Here is a 26,060-nt window from a genome sequence, read left to right as displayed (position 1 = left end):
TCCAGAGGTGATCATTATCATCAATAATGCAGGGGAAAATGCAGTGGTAAAACTATGTAGTTTCCAAGATTTGTATTAGCATTCAATTGATAGTTACTAAGTCCTTAGGTTAAGTTAATAGATTGTAAATGAGATATAACCTTTTCAGGTATGCAGAAAGTTGCTAGCACAAAAACATTTTCTCTTAATGGAAGACAAGAATGCATTGCCACCAAAATCCACTATTCCCTATCCCTCCCTCCCCCCACCAATAAATAAGTGAGTAAGAGAAAGGGCAGTCACAGACATTTTACAAATTGAACCAAGAACTCTGAAATTCAATTCCAGTCGGTGGCATGCCCTGTGGATATACTTAGCTGTAAAAAATAACTTGGCACTAACAGGGCTTGAACTTAGAGACTAAAGCACAAAGGGTAGAATACTGGATTCTGTATAATCCTTCTTTCCAGTGAAATGAAAAAAACTAAAGAAACCAAAAAGATTTCTAAATCTCTCCCAGAGGCTGGAGTCAAACATCCTACCATAAGCATCTTGTGTTGGTCCTGAAGTACTTCTGAGTCAAGGTTTGGATTAATAGGAACTATTTCATTTTTTCTCCTGTCAATGTTCTCCAACCACAGAAGCAATCCATGGCTCATTTCATGGAAATCCTATAAAAAGAAAAAGAGAATCTACAGTGACCTTGAGCAATACATGACGAGTCATTTCAACCCACCTGCCCGCATACCCACATCTACATGCAGATTTTGGTCACATGTTTCTTCTTTAATTGCTGCACCTGGCTAGTACTTAATGGACTGCCTTCTCCTAGCAGCTTCATTTTAATGGCATACATATCATTCTTTCCATATATGAGATTATTATTACTGTTCTAACACCAAATGATTTGGTGTGTATGTAATTTATTTTGTTGTTCAGTCATTCAGTCATGTCCGACTCTTCATGACCCATGGACCATAGCTGTTCATGGAGTTTACTTGGCAAAGATACTAGAGTGGTTTGCTATTTCCTTCTCCAGTGAATCTAATGGATCCCTTTTTCAGGCAATCAGACGTTAAGTGACTTACTTGCCTAAAGTCACACAGCTAAGAGATGTCTGAGGCTGGATTTGAATTCAGGTCTTCCTAACTCCAGGCCCAGTGCTCTATCCACTGAGTCACCAGCTTCCTCCTCTAACTTATTACCTGGTGGTAATTTAGATACAGGAAAACTGGAATCTATATGTTTAATGGCTAAAAGAACAGCACTATGTTTAGATACCAAGGAAAGAAGATATTCTTCTTGTCATTTATTCAAAGCTTATCTCACCTTTAAAACACCAGCATCCTTTCAGGCACACAGGTTCTGAACTGCCAGAGTTGTCCCGGATTCTTTCTTCACCCTTACCATACCCACATCTCATCAGTTACCAAGTTCTATTAATTCTACTCCACAATATCTCTTGCATCTAGTCCCTTTCTTGCCACACATAAACACTTATACCCATGCGTGTGTACTGATGGACACACAAACATGACCATAATCATTATTCAGTTCAATTACTTAACATGAGAGGCAGCTTAGCATATTTGACAGAGTGCTGGAGTTAGAGACAGAAAGACCTAACTTCAAATAATGTTCTCTAACACCTACTGCTCACGTAATATAGAAAAGGGATGATAATTCCTTTGAGAGCTGCCTTAAAAGATTATTGTGAAGCCTGGAGAGACCCATCAAAATAATGTTGGAAAGCACTTTGTAAACCTTAGAGTACTACATAAAGTTCCTTTATTGTTGTAATTTTTCAGTAGTTCCATTCTAAGAAGGCAGCTTCATCAACTGTCATGCTGCATGCATTTCTGCAGCCTTCGAATACCTTGTTAATGTCATTTTTACTTGTCAAAATCCTTTTCTTCCTCCAAGGCTCAGTTGAGGAATCACCTCCTTTATGACACTTTCCCCTCCTTCACCAGAGTGTTCTTTGATTCTTTAATATTCCAACCATGCTTTGTTTAGCTTTCTCTTTTTCCCCCTCAAAATTCTATCCTGTATTAACCTTAGATGTAAATATATAGTATTGCTTCTGTAAGGAACTGGAGTATAGGGACTGTGTTGTTTTTCATTTTTGTTGCCTGTAGAGTCTAGCCTAGTGCCTTGTCCATAGTATTGTTTAATAGTATTGTTTAATTTAATTTAATTCTATTGTTTAATAGTAGCTTACTGAACTGAAATGTCATTCCACACTCCCTTCAGCTAGATGGAATAGTGGATAGAATTGAGTGTTGGGCCTGGAGTGAGGAAGACTTGAGTACAAAACAGAGGCTTACTAGCTGGGTGATCCTGGCTAATCACTTAATCTCTGCCTCAGTTTCCTCAACTGTAAAATGGGGATAATAATAACACCTACCTCCCAGGGTTGTTGTAAGGATCAAACAAGATCATATGGGTAAGTGCTTAGCAAAGTGCCTGCCATATAGTAGGCGCTATGTAAATGTTAGCTATCATTATTATTATTATTACTTATGATTGGGATACTTATTCATGTGCTATATTAGTTTGCTATATAAGTAATTAACGTGTGTAGCTTTATTATACAAACTAATCTAGGCTTAGGGGATAGGGACATGGCTTCTACTTCCCTTGAGTCCCCCACAGCACTTAGCACACTACCATGCATCTAATGAATGCTCTACTAGTATTTGTTGAACAGAAGAGATTCATTTGTTTAGACTACTGAAACCATGAAACTAGCCTTTCAAATATCCCATAGAAACCCTTTTTAATCCTTCAGCTATACTGGAAGCAAGAGGCCAGAAGTATGAAAAGTCCTGTCATGGAGGTGACCATGCTTTCTGGAAGGCTGTACCAGCTCGAGCTAAGCTAGGCAGCTAGGGGGCACAATGGATAGAGTCTTGTACTTGGGCTTGGGAAGGACTCAGTTCAAATTCTGCTTCAGATACTTATTATTATTAATCTCTTCCAGACTCGGTTTCTTCATCTGTAAAATGGGGATTGTAATACCTACTTCACAGGATTGTAAAGATCAAATGAGGTTATATGTAAAGCATTGTGTAGACCTTAAAGTGCCATGCAAATGTTAGACACCACTGATACAGTTAATGATTATGAGCTGAAATGAGTCTTACTAAGTTTGAAAGGTTTGAAATACAGACCTATCCACATCTTTTCATAAAAGGAGCAGTTTAGCTAATGTGGAGACACGTCACCCAAAGTTTGGCTGTCTGATGATGAAACTTGAGGCCAATCCATCTACTAACGCATGCAGAGACTGAAATATAAAGTGGAAGGAGTACCAATTGTGATGAACCCACGCATCTTTCTAGGCATTGAAATATCTAAGTGTTACTTCTGTGCATTTAGGACCTCAAATCATATGGGATTTCGTAAGCTCTCAGACCTGGTACTTTTGTGTGGTTTTGAAGGAAAGGGCTTGGTAATAGGCCTTTGACTAAAAGACAAAAACAAAACAAAAATGTGATAAGACCTGGACATCTGCAATCTCTGATTAGATTTATACCTAAAAATACCATATTGAAGGGAAGAATTATGTCACAGAAGTAATCATATTCACATTAGTTTTAGGGAGAAATTGTCATCTTGTTAACTTAAAATCTGACACACATACATCTAAATCAGGGACTGTTTTCTCCAGGGACATGTTGCAAGTATTTTGTACTTGTAGAGCCCAGAAAATTATGATACTCATAAAAATACTCTGTCTTTTGAGTAATGAGGTGGGAGGGAAGGAACTTTTTGCTAGATGTTCCTTGGTGACTTTCGAGGCTGGAAGGAAGCCTGATACAAACCTGACATTGCATTAAGGCATCCTGCAGTAAGCTACGCCAGTCTTCTAGCAAACTGCACACTCGGTCCCAGCGCATATTCATTTGGGCCAATCGCTCTTGGAGCTCCTTGCTCTCCTCACTATCAGACTGTGTGAATTCTGAGCTGCACAAATTTATGGAAAGGATGATGGCTTTGCGGTGATCAACTGCTTTCTGAAGCTCCTATAAAGATGAACCAAGACAAAAATCAAAATGAACTTGAATGAGATGCACACCCCAAGATCACTGGAACCTCTTCTTTTTCTTAGTGATTTTATCAGCTCCCATGAGTTCAACTCTCAGCCCTATATAGATGATTTCCAAATCTACATCTCTGGTCCTTATTTATTTCTCAACATCAAGTCCTACTTCACCAGCTACCCAGATGCCCCACAGATATCTCAAATTTAATGTATCCAAAATTGAACTCATTATCTTTTCTCCTAAACCTACCAATCCCTCCTATCCTCCCTATTTCTCTTGAGAACATCACCATTCTTCCAGTTACTCAGGTTTGCAACCTAGGACTAATCCTGTATTCCTTACTCTTACTCAGTACCCATAGCAATTGCTAAGTTTTGTCATATCTGCCTCTACACCATCTATCTAATCCTCTTTCTCATACCTCACATTTGAACTCAGGTCTTCTTGACTCCAGGTTTAGTGTTCTACCTAGTATGTCCTCTAGGTTTGTGAATTGGAGACAATACTACTTATTTCCTATATCACAGCAAGGTTATGAGTCCAGTGCCACTATAAAATAGTATATAAATGTGACTCTTCATCATCATTGTCATTATTATCATCATCCTCAGGTTCTCCAAAATTCATTTGTGTCAGCAGTAAGTCAACCTTTCATCTCTGGCTTCCATATCAATAGGCTAAGAATTATGTCTACATAATACCAAAGCCATTAGCCAAATTAGTAATTTTATCTGTCAATCAGTTCAATTTGTTGGAAAACAAACAAAAAAACCCAAACAACCAACCCTGAAACAAATTATTTCTCTGGCTCTTTGAAAATAAGAAATATAGCGTCTGAATTTTTCAGTTTTCTATCATTGCAAGCATTATGTAAAAGGAAGTCAAAGGGATCATGAAAATCTACTTGTTGAAAGACCATAGAGTTGACCCATAAAGAGATTCCAAGGGGGGAAAAATGGAAAAGGAATAGTACAGAGAAGCAAAGCAGTCATGCATCAAGCTCACCATTAGCTCTGGCCTGATTTCTTTGAGGTCTAAGGCAACATCCTTATTTTCATGCCATTTCTATGGATCTGGTTGCAATAGCAAGATTGGTTCCTATATTTCACAGACAACTTGAAATAATTTACTTAGAAAAAAGGCCTTAGATAATTCAGATTTTAAAAAAATCATCTTTAGGAGATTAATAGGTAGGAGATGCTTTAAGATGCTGGTTATGTTACTTCAACACCTACTGGAAACACTTTTAGCTTTAAAGTTTTTTGGGGTAAGAAGAATCATGTAGTGTTTAGGAATCTACACCCTACACCAATTAACTCATTGCAAAACTCTCACAGCAGTAATTCCAAATACATTCACTTTTGCAGTCAGCTACACCAGAGATGTTAAACTCCAGGCTGCCTCATGCAGCCCGATCCTGATTAAATGTAATTAGGAAATATTTAACAAAATTAAAATATATATGTATAATAAAATTAAAAATTAAAATAATAAAAACAAACTATATATAATTTTAACATATGGTTTTCTATGTTTATAAGGGTACATACGTATGGTTTAGAGGCCCCTCTTTCTATGTGAGTTTGACACAACTGACCTGTACCATCTCTTTTTTCTCCATCTTGGCAAAAGGCTTTCTCTCCTTAGCTTCAGCTTTTGAAGACAAGTCAATGCTTCTCCTATGCAATGCTAGGCCCTTCTATTTATTCCCTTGGGATTATTTTCTTCAGTCTCCTTTGGCGCTTATCCCATAGATTTCCCCCCTGTCTAAATTGAATTTTTAATTTTTCCTTATATAGTGGGTCCTCCCCTGCCACCTACAAACATGCCGCTCTCCCCATTTCCTGAAAAACCCTTCACTTGATCTTACCATCTTTTTAAACTTTTACTGTTGTTCAGCTGTTTCCAGTCATGTCTGACTGTTCCTGATCTCATTTGGGGTTTTCTTGGTGAAGATATTGGAGTGGTTTCTCAATTCCTTTTCCAGCTCATTTTGCAGATGAGCAAAGAGGGTTAAGTGACTTGCTCAGGGTCACACAGCTAGCAAATGTCTAAGTCTGGGTGTGAACTCAGGAAGAGGAGTCTTTCTGACTCTAGGCCCAACACTTTATCCACTATGCAACCTAGTTGCCCCCTTCAAATTATTATATCTGTTTTGCATTTCTTCTCAGTAATAACTCCTACTAAAAACTGTCTACATTTGTTGATTCTATATCCGCCCCTGTCATTCCCATCTTTACTCTTTTCAGTCTAGTTTCTCATACCATTTTTGATCTAATGTGCTCTTTCCAAGGTTACTGAACATCTCTTAATTGCTAACTCTAATGACTTCTCAGTTTTCACCCTTCTTGACTTCTCTTCAGTTTATCACACTGTCAATCATCCATTCCTTCTGTATAGCCTTTCCTCCCTTAATTTTATTGGTATTGTTGTCTCTGGCTTCTTTTTCATCCTGTATAACTGTTCCTTCTCAGTTATGTTTGCAGGATTATCATTCATTTCCTATGCACTAAATATGGATGTCCCCCAAGATTGTGACTTGAACCCTCATTTATTATCTCTTTATATACTCTCTTAGAGCAATTAGGTGCCACAATGGATAGAATGCCAACCCTGGAGTCAGGAGGACCTGAGTTCATATCTGACCTCAGACACTTACTAGCTATGTGACCCTTGGCAAGCCATTTAACATTGTTTGCCTCAGTATCCTCATCTGTCAAATGAGCTGGAGAAGAAAATGGCAAACCACTCTAGTATCTTTATCAAGAAAACCCCAAATAGGGACAGGAAGCATCAGCCATGACTAGAAATGGACTGAACAACAACATATACTCTCTTAATGAACTCAACAGAGATGGGTTTAATGATCATCACCTAAAAGATGAACCCTAAATTTACATATATGTATATCTCATCTCTCTCCTGAGCTCTAACAGCACAGTACTAATCACCTGCTGGACATCTCTATTAGGTATTCCGTGATTATTTAGAGCCCAGTTTGTCCAAAACAGAACTTGCTGTTTTCTCTTCCTCCCAATATCCTTCTTTCTATGCAGGGTATTCCCAATTTTCCACTTGCATAGGTTTGCAAGCTCAGAATTATCCTCAACATTTCTTTTTTGCTTCTTGCCCCTCCCACCCTCAATCTACATTCAAACTTCAAGAATTGTCCATTCTACCCTCACAGTATCTTTCATCTCTGTATCCTTGTCAGACCCATTGGCCACCAGTGGTATAGCTGAAAGAGTGTGGCACTTGGAGTCAGGAGTCCTTGGTTTGGAATCTTTCTCCACCATTTATGACCAGTGTGGTCTCAGGCAGATCATTTAACTGTTGTTGGCCTTGGTTTCCTCTGTTAAATTAGGCACTCATTACCTCTCACTTAGACGATTACAAAAGCCCCCTAATTGTTCTCCCTGCCTCAAGTCTTTGCCTCTCTTCAATTTATCATCCACACACACACACACACACACACATATTCCAAAATCACAAGTCTGAGCATGCCTCTCCCCTACTCAATAAACTTCAGTGGTTCCTTATCACCTTCAAGATAAAACACAAACTCAGCTATTTGCCATTTAAAGCCCTCCCTGGGCTGGGTTCTACCTGTTTTTACAGGCTGACTTCACACCCTTCTTCACATTACTGCTTCTGGCCATTATCATTTTCAGCAGGTATTGAAAAAGCTATTATCAAGATGGTTGCTATTATATGACCAGGACAAAGTCACTAGACCAATCACTAAGTCTCGGTTTCTTGATTTCATTTGCAATTTTATTTCTTCCTGAGCAAATCATTAAGCAAATCATAATCTATGTCATGATCTCAAGGCATGATTCATCTTATTTATTTGTGACAGTTATAGGGTCACAGATTTAGAACTGCAACCAGCCTTGGAGATCACTAAATACAACCTCCTCATTTTATATATGAGAAAGTTGAGGCCAATGGTTTGCCCAAGGTCACAAGGTAATAATAATAATATTATTATTATTATATGTGATACTACTACATAATACAAATAAATAATAACACAATTATATATACTATATAACTATATAATATGATTGATAGCTATAAGACTATACAATAATAAGCAATAATAATATAATAATTATAATTCTATATAATAATAGATAATAATGATTGCCTAAGGTCACAAAGTAATAAGAGTATTATTATCACTATTTTAACAAAAATTTATATAACGCTTACTATGTGCCAATCATTTTGCTAAGAGCTTTGCAATTATTATTTCACTTGATCCTTACAACAACCCTGAGAGATAGGTGCTATTGTTATTCCCATTTTACAGATGAGAAAACTGAGGCAAACAGAGGTTAAATGACTTGTTCAAGGTCACAGAGCTAATAACTGTCTGAGGCTGAATTTGAACTCAGGTCTTTGTGATTCAAGGCTTAGCATATTATTTACCATGCTACCTCCCTGCCTTGGTAGGGAGTATAAGAGACAAGATTCAAACTGAGAAGTTTTGAGGCCAAAATCAGCATTCTTTCTACTAAGATACAATACACAGAACAATGGACTTCCGAGTTAGACACCCCTTCACTTACTGTATGACCTGGGTTTGAGTTCAATCACTACCATTTAGTAGTCCTATGATGTCACTTTTCTGGGCCTCAGCTTCCTCATCTGCAAAATGACCCCATTGAACAAAGTGTTCTTGAAGCTCATTTCTGGCTTTAATAGACTTTTTCTTTTTACCCTCACAGCCTACATTGTAACTATGATGATTATTAATTCCTTATAAATGGGAATTTCATGTTTCATGGATGTCTAGTTGACTGACTACAGGCCATTTGAAAGAAGGCTCCCTTCAGACTTGCAGGAAATGATTCAAAATGAGGAAGGCAGGGCCAAGAAAGTCATCTTCCCAATGCCTACAATAATGTAAAGGCTAATAGCACTAAAAGCAATTATGATAAATGATAATTAATATTCTCAGTCCTGGACAACTGAGGAGGGAATAGTCTTTCTTCCTCTCTAGGTGGACTGGGTAGGGAGTGGAGGCGAGGGACCGCGTGTCAGACATGTGGTTGCTGTGTCTGTTGACCTTTTCTAACACCATAGGTATAGTTCTGAGGGAGTGTCCAATGGTGCAGTGGTTAAAGGGAAAGATTATGGATATGAACAGAAAAGGCAAGGCTGAAGTTTTTTGTATTTTTTCTTAAAGCTACCTTTAGTTTTTTGATTCGGAGCTCGATGGTCTGAATGTCAGTGCTGAGATCCAGACGCTGAAGCTGCTCTAGCTCCTCTTCCGTCTCCCCCAGCCACGCCCAGATGCTGCTCAGGTCAGAGTTGAACTGCTGCCACTGCTGGAGATGTTGCTTCATTCGCAGCTCCTTGCTCAGGGCCTGGGCCTGGATCAGCTCCCATCGATCAATCACACCTAAAGCAGGGCAGTGTGGGGATGTGAGATTCATTAGCACGTGGACATTTTGGGCAAACACACTGAGACCTGCCACATGTAGCACCTGAAACTAAAAGAATAGCAAAACCAATCAAGAACTAGAGACAAAGATGAATCGCAAGTGGACGGGCAGCATGGTGCCATGATAAAGCAATGGACCTGGAGTCAGGAAGACCTGGGTTTGAATTCCTCTTCAGACACATTCATTGTGTGGTTCAGAGCAATTCATTTCACCTTTGTGCTTCGGTTTCCTCCTCTATGAAATAAGTGGGTTAGATTCTATGACCTCTAAGACATCTAGGTGATAGAACACTGGGTTTAGAGCCAAGAAGACCTGAGTTCAAATCAGGCCTCAAACACTTACTACCTGTGTGAACCTGGGCAAGTCACTTAAACTCTGCTTGCCTCAGTTTTCTCAACTATAAAATAGGAATAATAATAACAATCCCTACCTGACAGGGTTGTTGGGAGGATCAACTGAGATAGTATTTAGAAAGCACCTGCCATAGTACCTGACATATGATAGGTACTTAATAAATGCTTCTTTCTTTCTTTCCTTCCTTCCTATGTACGGATCATGGGACCCCATTTCTATTTGCGTTTTTGCATCTGCTGCTCTGCCTGGTTTCAGTTACACAGCCCAAGATGCCCCAACCCTGGGTACCCTTACTTTTCTACCTCCTTTTGTGTGTTATCTCTCCCTCCATTAGTAAGCTCCTTGACAGTACAGACGATCTTTCTTTTTATTAATTGTATTTCCTGTGCTTAGTACTGTGCCTAGTACATAGTAGGCATTTAATACATGTTTATTGATTTGAATCAGATTGGGTGGGACATGAACAACATATGTGAATATCAGGAGGGAGATGACACATTTGGAAGCCTGGAGCATGGGATGGATCGACACAGTGTTCTTTACCTCTCCCTCTCCCCCAGGCAATCATCATGGTGATGACAGAAGCTCAGAGTACTGACTAGTGCAAAATCCCAGGAATGGGTATCAGAACCTGTACTTGGAAAATGTTCATTGTTTCAGAGCTTGAAGGGCTTCAGGGTATCCCATTTCCCTCTCTCTTCTCAGGGCGGTGCTACTTACCGATGTTTGTGTTTCTGTGCTATTCAGGTTAATGAACCCAGATAACTTCTCCTCTTCTTCTTTCAGCTTGCGCCCCAATCTCCTCACTGAATCAATGCTCCCGCTGCACTCACCCAGCAATTTCATCTGTTTAAAAAAGTACAGTCACAAAACACAGAAAACCCCACAGGTCTCATTCACACTGAATATTCTAGAAATAAGAACTGAAAAAAAAGACCAATACAAAATGGACACTATGAAGTAGCTTTGTGTCAGTCCACACCTTCTTCTTGTACCTCCTGCAATGCTATGCACATAGCAGGTGTTTCAATAAATAGCTGCTGAATTCATAGGGATAGAGGATAGGGGCTGGACTCTACCAATACAGGTTAGTACCTTCTCTTTAACTAATTGTTTTAGAAAGTTGCCTAAAGCAGAGATATCAAATTTTTGGTCTTCAGTCTGCAACACTCTTGGTCCAAATGTAATTGGGAAACAGTTAACAGAATACATAAAAATACAATAAAACACAGTCAATGTTACATTTTAAAACTAAATCAGTAGGCAGCCTGCAGGGAACTTGATGGATAGCTCAGTAGCACCCACTTCTATTTGAGTTTGAAACCACTTTCCCAAAACACCTGGAATTTAAGTGACTTGCCCAAAGGCACAGTTGATATGTGTCAAGAGACAAGACTTGAACCCAGGTCTTCATGGCTTCAAGACTTATTCTCTATCCACTATGTGACACAGTCTCTACTGAATAAATATTATTAGTCTGTTATTTGAATGATGCACAGATGGCTTTTGTATATGTATGTATGTAGGTTTCTACAGGCCAAAAAATACTTTAAAGCATATGTAATGTACATCAAGTTGCATATGTCCTCGAGATTCCCTTTGAAATTATGGACTGAATATGTAGCCTAGTGAACTAGGACGTGAACTGAGATGTTCAAACTCACCCTGGAACCTGGAACATACCATATTATCTTAGCAGGTGATTTAATCTTCCAATTTCTTTAACTCTGAAGTGGGAAGGACAAAGCTCCCCCCAAATCGCCCAGGAGCATTTTATGCATTGACTGATTAAAGTGTTTGGAAAGCATAAAAGGCACACTGACATTAGGATTTCATGGCATTTTCTGAGAACATTAAAATAACGTATGATATATTTGAAGGCTTGGATTCTACTCTCATTTTAATTCCATTTTTAATGCTGCCAACACTTCAAAAAGAAGGAAATGGATAATTTCAGTGCTGCACTGACCACAAAGCATTATTTTCAGAGTCCTTGATGGAGTGTCACCAAACTAACTTCTCCTCTTCAATGGGCTTTATAAATATACTTAGTAGTCCCCAAATTGATTATTCAGTAGGGTCCAGATGAGTGTGAGAAGAGCTCCCAGGGTTGGAATTTTTTTCTGCTAGGGCAGGTCAGTAACTCACATATGTAATTCAGAATACCACACTGTTGCTGGGGGATATCAAGAGTTGAGTGATCTGCCCATGGTCACACATTTAGGATCTATGAAAGGCAGGACTTGAATCCAAATCTTTGACACTCTCAGGCATATTCTCTCTCTTGCTTCTTCCTGTTTCTCAGTCTCATGATAGCCACAACAAATTATATTCTATTTGTAAAAGGATAGGGCAACAGCTTTATCAGCTAAAGTGGAGCAAAATGAAACTTGTGAACTGATAGGACTTTTTTTTTTTTTACCACTATTAAGAAAGCTATGAACTCCAATACACATTAGCTAGGCTCATTCCCATCCTTGTCCTCAACCAGTCAGCTGAAAGTATATGTTAAGTGTCTATTATTTGCTAAGCTTAAGAAGAACAAATATACAGTGGGATAGCTGCTGTGAACTTTGTAATTTGTATTTCCCAATGTTTCTGAGGGGTCTTTTGGATGTAAGTAGCAAGAAGTTCAAAGCAGAAAAGACAAAGGTGCTTTTGTTCTTTAGTTGGTGACAGACAGGGAGTAGCAAATTCCCTGGAAAAAATGTCTTCATTGCCACCAGAGCTAAGTGATGTTATTGTAGAGTTACCCATAGTGGTGCAAACAATAGGTAATAACAGAAATAGTAGTGTATTGTGCTGTTCTTTACTAGCTCACTTGGTCAACATGGTCCATCATGTTGCAAATGTCAGCATTATTTTCTCTGGCACATGAAAGATATTAAAACATCCAGAATAAACATTTTATTAAGGATAATTAAGTGAATTAGTATAGCCAGAAGAGGAAACAGTAATTTCATGCCTCATCGATAAACTTGGTTTAAGAAATCATCATTTGAATTGAGAAATGAACCAAATAACAACTTGGTCCTGAAGCATCGAGTAACTTTCATTAAAATAAATCTCAAGAGATATTGAACAAGTCAGGATAGGATGAAGATGATGATATATTTAGCAAGTTTAAAAGTAGGCAGCAGCTAGGCGGTGCAGTAGATAGAACAGTGGCCTTGGAGTCAGGAGGACCCAAGCTCAAATCCAACCTCAGATACTTGACACTTACTAGCTGTGTGACTCTGCACAAGTCACTTAACCCCAACTGCCTCACACACACACACACACACACACACACACACACACACACAAAGATAAAAGTTTTAAGTTTATACAGTTTAAGTTTAAAATAAAAGCTAAAAGTAAAATAGAGGTATACAAAAGGCAATCATATAGGGTTGCTTTTTTCAGTGATACTTTATGGCTATGTGATCAAGGGAGGCATGGTATTTAGAAAACTGACAAAGTTCTTGGACTTTAAACACACTATATTTTGTCCCAGAGATTTTTTTCAAGGGATTATGAGCAATGATAATCATGATACTCACATATCCTTTATAAGTAGCATCTAATTCAGGTCCGGTGGGTGTTTTGCTACGGATGATATTTTCTGTTTGCTGCATCTGAAAACGGCTGGCATCTAGGGCTTTATCAAGCTGTCGGATATGTGATTCTAAGGCTCCTGGCTCACCTAGAGTGACCATAACAAAAGTGATCTTTAGCATGATTTTTTTCCCAGTCCAACTTTTACATTTATAGAAAAGTTTAAGGATTTATTCTCAGATAAGGAAGCATGAAAATGGCATGTGAGGGAATTATAAAGCAAATTTAGTAGTGACATGCTCATGTGTTAGAATTTTTATTTTTTATTTTTTATGTTTTTAAGAAAAATAGTTAATCTAAGTGATTTTTTTCCCCTAATAGCACTGGTGAAGACCTTGATAGTTGTGCGGATAGTTTTGCAATCTGTTCTGAAAACACTTGTGACTCTTCACCCTTTTCTGGTCTTATCCTCTGAGAAACTGGATTCTCAATGGGCCTCATTAAACATACATGAAATACTGCAATGGAGTCCACATTTCCCTTTTCAAGTAAGGGAAAATTGCTTCTCATCAATTTTCTTAGAGAATAGAGAGAGTCCATATCTTGCATTATTTTGTCCTTACATATCAGTCTGGGGAAACAGCGCAACTGCATTATTTCTTTAAGGAGAAAAAAAATAAAGTTTTGATTAAGGCACCATAAAGTAGACGTAAGTGGCTTGTATTCAAAATCTGAAAGAAGGCCAAGAGAGAGAAAAGCTTTTGCCAATCAGACAGTCATGCTGTCACATGCTCTTGAGAATGCTGGATCCTTTGCCTCTACTATTCAAGTTGTAACACTTTTTGCAAAGAAAAAAAAAAAGGAAAAGTCTTTGCTATATAGCCCATGATCTAAATGGTAGCACCATTCACCAATACACAATTGTTATAGAATCAACTGGCATTTTTAACTAGAAAATTATTATTTTAAGTATAAAATAATTTAAATTATTTTAAATGTATTTTAAATTCTATCCAACATGGAATTAGTTATATGGGATTCTAGATTTCGATCTATATAGGACTTTAGAGATTGTCTAAATCCCCTCATTTTACAGAGGAGAAAATTAAGATGCAAATGATAGGTACTGTAACTTGATCAAGGTCATGCAAATATTAAGAGTCAGAGCTGACATCTAAAGTCAGTTCCTCTGACTCCAAATTCAGCTCAATTTCCACCATACCACTGTCTCCCCAAAATCAAGCTCTTTTTCTTTTTTTTTTAAATTCAGTTATTTTACATGATTTGGTCCTTGTATCTCTCATTATTGGTAAACTATTAACACTGTAATTTAAACCCAATTCTTCACCTTCTTGAAAGTTACTGACTTTCAGCCAGTTCCTATTAGCCTGGTAAGAAATTTCTCTCTCTCTCTCTCTCTCTCTCTCTCTCTCTCTCTCTCTCTCTCTCTCTCTCTCTCCCCCCCCCCGCCATGAAAATTTCATTAAGAAATCTGTTTCTCTTTAAAGAAAACCCAGGGCTCCAGATGTTATAAAATGGATCACTGAACTAGAATTCTTTAACTTAACAGAATTAATGAATTAAAATTTTAAAGCACCAAAAATAGGATCTTAGGGACCAACAAGGCTAGCATTTCTGATTTTGCAGATGAGAAAACTGAGATGCTGAAAGTCTGTCTTACCCAAGCTTACGTCAGCAGTTAACCACATCTAGGAACTCATGACTCCCCTAGCCCATTGCTCATTCCACTACACTCTGTAACCTGCTGCTATTATACCTGCAAAAGGCTAAAGACCATCTTTCTTTGTCCTTGATAAAAGTTGTTAGTTTCTCATATGTTGAGAAGGTGCCATATCTCATCTTGAAAATCTATTCTCTTGATAATGAGTAACTAGACAAGTATCTTCCAGCAGAGAGATAAGAGAGAAGAGTTCTACATGAACATGCTTGTGCCATAAGCTGAGCAAGGTTGGGCAGATGTGCTAAGAGAAGGAGATTGTTACAGGTATGGGTGAGGAACTTGGTTCTCGCTATGCTCAGGCTGTTTTCGTGCCTACCAGAGGTATTTCTGATTGCATTTTCTGTGAGTTTTACATAGGCCTCAGGGCTTTCTGGGATCACTACATCTGCAAAAAAAGCACAGTCTAAGTTGATTTCTAAGCACTGGAAAGTTCATTCTCCTTACGGAGGAAATATTTTTCCTGGGAGGGAGGGGGAAAAAAAAAGCAAGTTATCAGTTCTAATTTACATTATGAATCCTTTGGAATACAAAGAAAGAATTTCACTTCCAGAATGCCTCCTGTAGTGAAGAGCCGTAAATCAGAGCAACAGTATTTCTTTTCAGAACAGTCAGACATCTGGGTTATTAATTATTAGCTATCAAAGGAAAAGAAGAGAGTCATAGGAATCTCCCCTAGAAATGAATCCAACATTTATAAAGGTTAACATATGACCATTCCCCTTTAGTAACTGCTAGTCAAATACAGGATTAATTGTGCCCTCATGAGCAAATCTCACTGATTTTACAGGAAAGAAAATGGTGTTAGGTAGGCCTCTAAATCCAGGATCATTTGTACACCTTTGCTGGGATTTAGATTTCTTTCCACTTTCCTTAAAATAAGTGCTCTTACCTGCTAAACCAATAGCTCCCCGGAGGTAGAAATCTTTGTCTTCTTGACCCTCTTCGTCCTCGGATATTAGAGTTCTTGAAACTGCTGATTCTAGGTCACGACTGAGGTCATAGTCATGATCCCACTCTAGAGGGATGGAGTCCACACTTGCAGGAGTATCTCGTCCTGACCTCTCACTTCGGAGAGGTTGGGGGAGTGAAAGTGAGAGGTTGGAGAATGGATGCGGGGAAAGCACGCTGTCTGCAGACTTGTCATGCCAATGGATGTCAGAGAGATCTGCCGATTCATCCAGGTCCAGCTCTCTGTCAGACAAGTCATGCTCATCATCTGTCAGCTGAAAGTAAAAGTGACACCAGCCATATTGATTTTGTTTTTAGACTATCTTTTCTATTTCTCTTCTGCTTAGCTTCCAATCTTCACCTGTGCATTCCCCGCCCCACCCTCCCACCCCTACCCCCATGCCATGTCTTTAGCTTAATCTGAAAAGTATAAACTGCATACGAGAATAAACAGCGGCAATCTTTAGCTTAATATCTGAATTCACATAGAACACAAGGATGTAACAAATGAACAGACATACTAGCAAAATCCAAGCTCACCTCTAACATTTATAGACACACACATACAGCCCACCCTTTTCCCACCACATACATATAATTTCGGTAGCTTCTAGATCTTCAAACACGAAAATACTAGTTTTCAGAGAGAAAAAGATACACCTACATTTTGTTATCATGACTCTTCCATTGAGCTACTTTTTTCCCCTAGCCAATTATCGCTCTATTTTGACCCTTTGGTAGGTCTCCATATCTCTCTCTGACAAGAGTTGAATCCACTTAACAAAATTCATGGTGTTATTAATAAGAGCTTTGAATGCTACATACAGGAAGGCGAATCAATTTCTTATGGTATCGTTCCACACGACCAAAGACTTCCTGACAGTAACGTCGGAGTTCATCCAGTTCTTCTTCAATGACAGCTGCATCCAGTGGTTCACTCTTTTCAATCAATTGTTCTCCTTGGGCAATTATCTGCTCAATTTTATGGTGGTTCAGTGAAATTTCCTGTTGGAATGCCTAAACAGCATAAAAACCGCATGTAAATGTCATTGCACAAATTCATGTGAAATCATTATGAATTGTTTACATATTTTAGTTCATTATAGGGAATTTGGCCATGAGTCTATTATATTTACTCTGCACAGACATAATTGGAGACTGCCAGAGACCTCCTAGAATAGACAATGAAAACATAAAGCCAGATTCAGGTGCCAGGAGTTGAAACCACCAGCTTTCATTAAATATAACTCTCCCTTGAGTGAATGAGAAAAACAAACAGTAACCAAAAAACCCCCTTAATTATAGCTACTTAATGCACTTTTGTATAATAGGGGCATAGATTCAGAGATAGAAAGGAACTTATCAGTCATCTACTGCAAGTCCCTGATTGTATAGTGAGGAAACTGAGGCCCAGAGATGTTATGTCACTTGTCCAAGTCACATGGGTAGCAAATGATAGAAATGCATCAGGTGGGCCAGCATCAAGTCTTTCCATCTTGGCCAGAATTAGTGCTCTTCCCCCTGTACCATGCTGTCTATCAACATCTATCTGCTTTCTTATAGAATCTGAGAAAAATAGCCTTGGAAGCCAACTGAAGATATTTTCCATCAACTCCTATGATGTAAAGCAGATATTCAGAGCAATGTAACTGAATTAGAGTATTTTAAAGAAGTAATAAATATGGTTAAAAAAATAAAACTTTCCTACACAATGCCGGCAACAAGTAGGGAATAAATCAGTTGGATGATAACTAATGCCCCGGAAAACAAATGAGTAAACAAATAAACAAAACCTTTTCAGAAGTTTAATGCTAATACAATATGTTAATGTGTAGTATGATAATTTTCTATGATCACAGGATAATGGTATGATTGAGATAATATATAATGCATCATCTTGATATTGTGTAGATTTCCCTTAGGCTATGCTAGACCATTAAGTACTGAGGCACTTAAAAATCCCTTGAGAAGTCTCCACAACCCCTCTTGGTAAATCATTTAAGTGCATATCAACTCTTCCTATCAAAAATTCTTCTCTTACCTTATTGAGACCTTCCTCTTCCGAATTTGACTAATTTCCTCTTATTCTGTCATAAGTTGTAATGAAGAATTACAAGGTTTATCTTTGAATGGAAGGATTATTTTACATTATAAATATTTGAAATGATCAGGACAAAAAATTAACTAGCAGTTTAGACAAGAAAAAAAATGTCACCTGAAAACTCAATGAAACATTGCAGAGAGATTAAAAGAATCATTGCACAAGTTGTACAGTGATTCAGTAGATTCCATTTAAAAAATATTAACTAGCAGATTGCTGTCAGTCCTGATACCAAGTAAAAACAGTTATGGGCCTCTTTCTTGTCTTCTTCATTCGGATGTACAAAAGAGGTACCAGAGAACTAAGCTTCCATGAATCTTCTTTTTATCTCTCTCCCATGGAAGATCTGAGCCACACACAATTTCTTACCCTGAGTTGTTTTATTTTGGCTTGAACATCACATTCTGAAAAATGTTCAATGTTTGTGAGCTGCAGATCCATCTCTGTTAGCCAGACCAGAATGCTATCACGAGCTGTCTCAAACTCTTCACGTTGGCCAATGAAATGCTGAGAGGAAAAGGAAAATAACGTTAATGTGTGATCAATGTCTATTTTCCTAATGTAAGCCTATAGATCAGGGGTTCTTAACTGGGTGGGCAGTCTGGTGAAACCTACGTACCCCATCTCAGAATAATGTTTTAAAATTCGTAAAATATGTAAGATTACAAAGGAAACTAATTTTGTTGAAATATAGTGATCAAAATCTTAAAAAAAAATTTCAAAGACCCAAGGTAAGAATCCTTACTCCAGATCACTAAGTAGAAATGTCCCTACCTTTTTCCTTCTTGTCCCTTAACCCATCCCAATATAGTAAAATTAGAGATATATAACAAACTCCTTTCTGATAGCTCTGTGCTTGCCCACAGCATCTCCAAGTTAAGAATAAAGCATGAGAAACACCTTGAGTCTGCGCAAGATGGAGGTGACACGCTTTTGTAAATTGTCCCATCTTTGGTTGCCTTCATGGACCATCTGTTTCAAGCTACAAGCAGAGTCAGTACGATTCTCACGGGCCAAGCGTCTATACTGTTTATTGATGAGTTCCAGTTGAGTAAGACTTTCATGGACTTGTCGCTGGAAAGCCTGACACCACAGAACAAGACAGGAATAATATCAAAATGCTATCATGTGAAAAGTTCTCCATAAAAGTCTGTTGGTTTCCTTCTTTTTGTCACAAGTGTGGGGGCAGGTTACATTTTACTATTTATTTAAGAACAAAGTACAAATTCTAATGACAATGTGTTTCACTTACAGATGAAGTGTTAAGATATCCAATAACCAGTTAAAAATGCTTCTCTGCTAAAGGTGACTATGGCTTCTCAAAGGCTATTCTTATAAATGGAAAGATATGGAAGGTGCTAGAAAGATTGAGTATGGGTGCAGTAATGAAATCTATATCTATTGCCTAAGGGATTAACTGAGTTAAGTCTGGGGAGGCCTATCATCAGAAAGTTGGACACCAGATAGAAGTCTCCACCCTCTGCTCCTGCCACAGCAGCTAGGTGATACAGAGGATAGAGTGCCAGGATTGGATTCAGGAAGACTCAGCTTCCTGAGTTTAAATCTGGTCTCAGATACTTACTAGCTGTGTGACCCTGGGCCTGTTTGCCTCAGTTTCCTCATCTGTAAAATGAGCTGGAGAAGGAAATGGCAAACCACTTTAATATCTCTGCCAAGAAGACCTCAAATGGGATCAGGAAGATTTGGATACAATTGAACATCAATAGGGACAGTACCCACATTGATGAAATCATAGATCCTTTGAGTACTGAACACATTATGAATGCGCTACCTTTCATCTCTTATTGACTGTCTTTTCAAATATGTTACCTCCATAGGGTTAATTTGGGAAAGCTATCAAAAAGTGATAGCCCTATCCAATTTCAAGAATTTAATGTCTTATTAGGATTTGAAGGGGAATGAGCTGGAAATCAGGTCATATTGGGGAAAAGATAGAATACTTCAATAAATAAAAAGGTAATGTAAGATTTTTCTTTGAACAGTATGGCAATTCAATTTTCTTTAGTAATTATAACAAAAATATTGGTTGGCTGTTTCCTTCTAAAGATTATAAATAAAATACAAATGGAAATTCATTTGGGGCAACAAGTTTGTTCATACCATGAAGCAAACAGATAAGAAAAACAGAATGAAAAGTGAATTACCCTTGACTTCAATAATTCAGTGAATTTAAATATCTAGTATATGATTTTAAAATGCTTGGCATCTTTTTTGGTAGAAAATCAGGCAAAAGAGAGAACTAAAAACAAATACTCATTTGTTCAACAAATTTCCTAAAAATCAAGATATGATTCAGAAATTACTTAGTTCTGGAATACTTGTGCTCATAAAATAAAAGTTAAATAGGCAGTTGGGGAAGGTACAGTTATTTATAAATTTCCATAAATATATCCATAGATATACAAATTAATTTTAAATTGTGATGGAATTTTTAAAAACAATATTTTCAGATAAATCTATCTGGTGATATGTATAGATCATTCTTGTGGCTTTACAAAAATTTAAATATACCCAGCGATTTTTTTAACCATGGACATTTAATTAGAATAACTTTATATTCTAGCTGATGTCTGAAGAATCCTTATACATATTGCATAATATGCACTATTAGACATTCTATCTGTCCTTTAAAAATGTAGTCTATGGTATTAATTTAATGATCAGCTTATGGCATTTCAACATGAAACCAAAGCATATAACTTTTGTTTCTTCTTTTTTTTTTTTTGGCAGTTGGGGTTAAGAGACTTGTCCAGGGTCACACAGCTAGTAAGTGTCAAGTCTTTGGGCTGAGGCCGGATTTGAATTCAGTTCCTCCTGAATTCAGGGCGGGTGCTCTATCCACTGTGCCACATAGCTGCCCCTCTTTTGTTACTTCTTGACCAGGCAAGAGGAAGACAATTCAATCATTAATTAGCATGTACATTTGAATCTCATGGCCACCATTAATGTATTTTATCATTTAGAGTTCTGCCAAATTTCTATCCCTAAAATTATACTTCTTTGAGACTCTTATTACTCTTTCATGTATAATTACTCTACTTATTTTCCACCCCTTAATGATTTGTATTTCTCCCTTACAAAAACGTAGGAAGGAGGACATAGCATTTGATACCCTTGAATAGAGAAAGATATCTATTTACTCAAAAAAGAAGTGATGCTATGTTATGAGTAGGTAACCCTCCCCATCTCATGGGACCTTCCTACACACTTGAATTCCCTTAACAAATGTTATTGCACATTTTCCATCAACAAAAAATTTCATTCTTTCTTTTTGTTGTTTATTTAATTTTATAATTATTTATCTTGCTTAAGAAAAGCTCCAGGGGTAGCTAGATGGCGCAGTGGCCTGTGGCTGGATAAAATAATGGCCCTGGATTCAGGAAGACCTGAGTTCATATCTGCCTTCAGACACTTGACACTTACTAACTGTGTGACCCTGGGCAAATGACTTCACCCCATTACCTCAAAAAAAAAAAAGCTCCAGGGCTCAAGCATATTAACTTATTTAAGCTAATCACAGAATAACATATCATAAAAGGAGCAAGAAATAGCATAAAACATTATCTAAAATTACTGTTATACTAGGATAAGACAACCACAAAAGATTTTACCCTGAATGCAAACTGACTGCAATGTACCTTTTTATAGTAAGATTTCACAATAATCTCAGGGTTCTCATGAGATGGTACAAAGTCTCTTAAAGAACTTGGTACCATTTTCAAAGCTTTTGGTTCTAAGAGGAATTAGGACTGGTAGGGGAGCAAATTTTCTATGATTTAGTGCAAGACTTCTGAAACTTTTTCCACTCACCGTCCCTATCAGTGCTTCTTAAACTGTGGGTTGTGACCACATAAAACTTATGTGTCACATTCCACTAGGTGTTTATATGCCTCCTTTCTATACATTCTTCTGACTTTCTATGTATATCTTACCTTTTCTCTATTACATTATATGCTCCTCAAAGGAAGTAAGTGTTTTCTTTATGTCTCTCTAAACACTCAAGTATTCAGAGAAATTAAAGCAATAGAGTTTAGGTTTGTGGTCCTATTTTTTAGTATTTGAACATTCAAAGGCAAAATAACTTCAATTGCAACTGATTTGAGTAAGAAAAATGCTTTAAATGATTAGCTGAGGGTCTAGGCTTTTTATTTTTATTTTTCATTAGTAATTATTCCTTCCTATCTGTCCATTAATATCAAATAAAGGGAGAGGAGTCACATCAAATTGAAATAAATAATGTTCAGCTGTGAAAATGGGAGACAGCTGAAGGGTTGGAAAATGAATGTTTCATTAAATAGCAACTGATGGAATGGACGGAGGTTTGAGAAATGGCAGCAGACCTGGAAGAAATTATTGAATGACTCCATTCTTAATGAATTATTATTATACCATTGTTTTTTCATCTTCACTTTTTCACCCCAACCTTAATCAAACAAATGCCAAGTACAACCCAATTTTTATTATAATAAGTGGATCATGACTAAAATGTTTGGCTGAAAATAAGGGGCAAAAACCCCTGTTTATCATTAAAAACACTTTGAATGTATCAGCTACAATTAAACAAATATGGGATTTTATTTGTGATTTCTTTATAGCACTGAAAAGTTTCTCAGAAAAGAAAAATGGTGAGGGAGTATTTTCAAACAGAACATGGAACACGGCTTGTTTCTGTGTATCCATGATGCTTGATGTTACTTTTAAAATCTCTCCCTTAACCAAATGCTTAAGTGAAACATCACAATTCTGATGCCTGATGACTAGACCAACCAACTTATTTAGCAACTTTTATGATTTTTAATTAAAAAAAAGTGTTCATCATACATACAAAACTGTAAAATAGTATAGATGATAGCTGTCCAGTTACCAACTTAGTTGTATGATTTGAGAATGCATTTAGTGAACAGTTTCTGCCCCGGAACAAAGAGACAACCAGTTGGCTGCTGTAACCGGATAAGTAGATATTGAATTTCAAGCTTTGTAAGTCACCTCGAATTTCTTGAGCTCTTCCTTAGCAACTGTATACAGCACCCCAGAAGAGCTGGGGAAGGCAGCAGTCTTCTCAGAAAGCTTTAGCCAGTCTTCAAAGCGTGAATAGTCATCCAGAAACTTCTGCCACAATCGCCAGGTCTCTTCAATTCTGTGACCAAAAAAAAAGTATCAGAATTTAATCGTTCAAGACTGTTTACAAACAAGAGCGGTGCTTGGGAGCAAGACAACAGCTACAGGACTGAGAGGGACCAAACAAGCAACTGTTGTGCCAAACAATAACTGTGCCTTACCCCAAATTTGACCAGGGTGAAAACAGACAACTGCTCAAGCTAAAATAAAACAGCTGTGGTTTTTTTTTCTATGTCCTGAAGCCCTGGATTTGGAATTTATAGAACAGAATACTGTAAGCAAGAAATATGAGCTCCACTGAGTCTGTATAAAAGAGGTTTATAAATGCAACCCTATGTTTACAGTCTACATTTATGCCAATATTCTAATAAAATAAAAATAAGGTTTGAGAACTGCAGTCCAACATAAGATCAGGGTCACCCTCACAAAATGGATGTTTTTGCAACTGAATAATCATTTTTCCTGGGCAAAGCTGACCAGAAAGCATTGAAACTGGGGTTTAAAGTCATTCCACTCTTTACCTAACACCTTGATGTTTTTCAGTACTTTAAAGTTTCAAGAGCTGGGAGATAAATCGTCTTCGACTTGTTACATTTTCATTGTAAAAAGTGAATGTTCCTTTTTAGCAAAGACCTTTTGGCAAAGTCACATTTTTCCAAATGTAAATGATCTAGTTAAGGAAGTAATAACTTGGCTTGTTAAGGTTATGTTCCTTTCTGCACGCTCATACCAGCCCCACTCTAGGCTATAGTAAAACTGAGGTATCAAAAATGTTTTCTAGCTTTGCAAGCATTAGGGAATAGTGACACATTTTTATACCAAATAACGTGTATGGGGGGTTGAGGGGATTGTGGGGAGGGTATTCTCTTTTGTAAACAGTTAAAGTAGCCTCCTTACTTGAGTCTTCTTTCCATAGACATTGCACAGATATTTCTCCATCGTCTGTCTAGGTTCCGTGTTGCCTGCTGAATGGAGTCACATTCTGTTTCAGTAGCACATGCGTCACAGTCATGGAGAAGTACCTCACACAGATTCAGTACTGATGCAACACCAGTGCTGTGTTTCTCTATGTCCCTTTGAAGTTCCTGTAGGTGAATACATCATGCTTCAGTCAGAAATCAAAGGACATGCATGCAAATGAGGCAACTCCTAAAACTAGGTGCTTTTTAAATAATGAACATTCAACAGCTCTCTGTAGATTTTATTTGACAACTGATAAAGAATGAGTCTTTTCCTGTGGAAATTTTATGTGGGTCCTAGGACTAAGAACTATGGGGTTGAGAGCTGGCACTTTGAAAGCTACACAGGAGCTAGAGGAAAAACACTGAACTTGTAATACTTTACTGCATTATTGGGGGAAAGTACTTTTTAAACTGGGAATGTGGTTGATGATATTAAAGAGCATAAATGTGGTTGATGACATTAAAGAGCCTACAATCTATTTTCAGAACTCAATTAATAGATCCAGGTAAGTTACAAGGTGAGGATATACCAGGACAGACTTCCCTAAACTCATTAAACCTTTAAGAATGATCTATGTGTATATATGTAGACTAAACTATGTGCATTTCCAGCAGATACTCTGTATTTTAGAGATCTGCATACAGTTGAGAGAAGAATTTCTGAGTAGTCATTTCTACTACATACATAAATACATACATACATAGATATGTATATGCAAAGGAAAGTGTATATGTGTGTGTGTATCTATATTCACGTATGGGCCTGCTATCCACTGTAGAGTGGATAGAGTGCTGGGCCTGGAATCAGGAAGACTCATCTTCCTGAGTTCAAATCTGGCCTCAGACACTTACTAGCTGTGTGACTCTGGGCAAATCAGTGTTCTTTGCCTCGGTTTCCTCATCTGTAAAATGAGCTGGAGAAGGAAATGGCAAACCACTCAGTATCTCTGCCAAGAAAACCCCAAATGGAGTCATGGTGAGTCAGATACAACTGAAATGACTCAGCCACAAAAAATATTCACATATATCATTTTTAAAGGCTTAAATAACTTTTAGAGACTGATAGAATAGCCATCTACCCCAAAGCTGAATCCACCTATATGTATTGTCTCCTGTAATCAGAGTATGAAGTCTTTAAGAACAAAGATTTTGTGTTCTTATTTGTGGGCCTAGCACTTAGCATTGTGTTTGACAAATAGTATATGCTTAATAGATGCTTTTTCATTCATTCACTCAAAGATAGCCAGATGACAGATAAACAGTACCACATAGTGAACATTTATGTACAGATAAAAACAATACATTATGATAGTTAGATAGACAGACAGATAAGTAGATGGATGGATAGATAGACAGATAGATAGACAGAGATCTTAACCACTTTTGTGTCATGCATTGCTTTTCAGTGGGGTGTAACCTATGGGCCCCTTCTTAGAATAATGTTTTAAATGTATAAAATTAAACATATAGGATTAAAAATAAAACCAACTATAGTGAAATATAACCATCAAAATATTTTAATAAAATGTTCACAGATGCTAGGTTAAGGACAACTGTACTAAATATATAGATTTGACTACATTAGACAAACCAGCACGATTAAAAGGCAAATAATTGCAATTTATAGTAAATTCAGCCAGAATAAATGTAATCTAAGTCCTATGGACCTCTGGACTAGTGATAGAGGAGTCAGCAGCTTGTATCTGCATTAAGCAATGAGATGTGCTCCCAAGTCTGGCAGTAACCAGAAGTCAAATTTCCACACAAGAACTGTAAGAAGTTCCATCCTCAGCCTGC

The 26,060-nt window shown here is 37.5% G+C and overlaps 1 protein-coding gene across 1 annotated transcript in view; it reads right to left on the bottom strand.

Moving 5' to 3' along the window:
• SYNE1 (spectrin repeat containing nuclear envelope protein 1) overlaps positions 1–26,060 on the bottom strand; it is a 560,807-nt gene that overhangs the window by 14,393 nt on the left and 520,354 nt on the right. Inside the window, 12 exon segments of the mRNA XM_078155071.1 lie at positions 522–650; positions 3,807–4,007; positions 9,227–9,439; positions 10,556–10,681; positions 13,378–13,520; positions 15,430–15,498; positions 16,003–16,336; positions 16,887–17,078; positions 18,532–18,669; positions 19,063–19,245; positions 23,170–23,320; positions 24,199–24,386. Of these exon segments, the coding sequence (XP_078011197.1) occupies positions 522–650; positions 3,807–4,007; positions 9,227–9,439; positions 10,556–10,681; positions 13,378–13,520; positions 15,430–15,498; positions 16,003–16,336; positions 16,887–17,078; positions 18,532–18,669; positions 19,063–19,245; positions 23,170–23,320; positions 24,199–24,386 (2,067 nt within the window).

This window comes from Phascolarctos cinereus, unplaced genomic scaffold, assembly GCF_003287225.1.
Source record: "Phascolarctos cinereus isolate Bilbo 61053 unplaced genomic scaffold, phaCin_HiC Scaffold_5;HRSCAF=322, whole genome shotgun sequence".
In the NCBI taxonomy this organism is placed as follows: domain Eukaryota; kingdom Metazoa; phylum Chordata; class Mammalia; order Diprotodontia; family Phascolarctidae; genus Phascolarctos; species Phascolarctos cinereus.
This window is presented reverse-complemented; position numbering and strand designations above follow the sequence as displayed.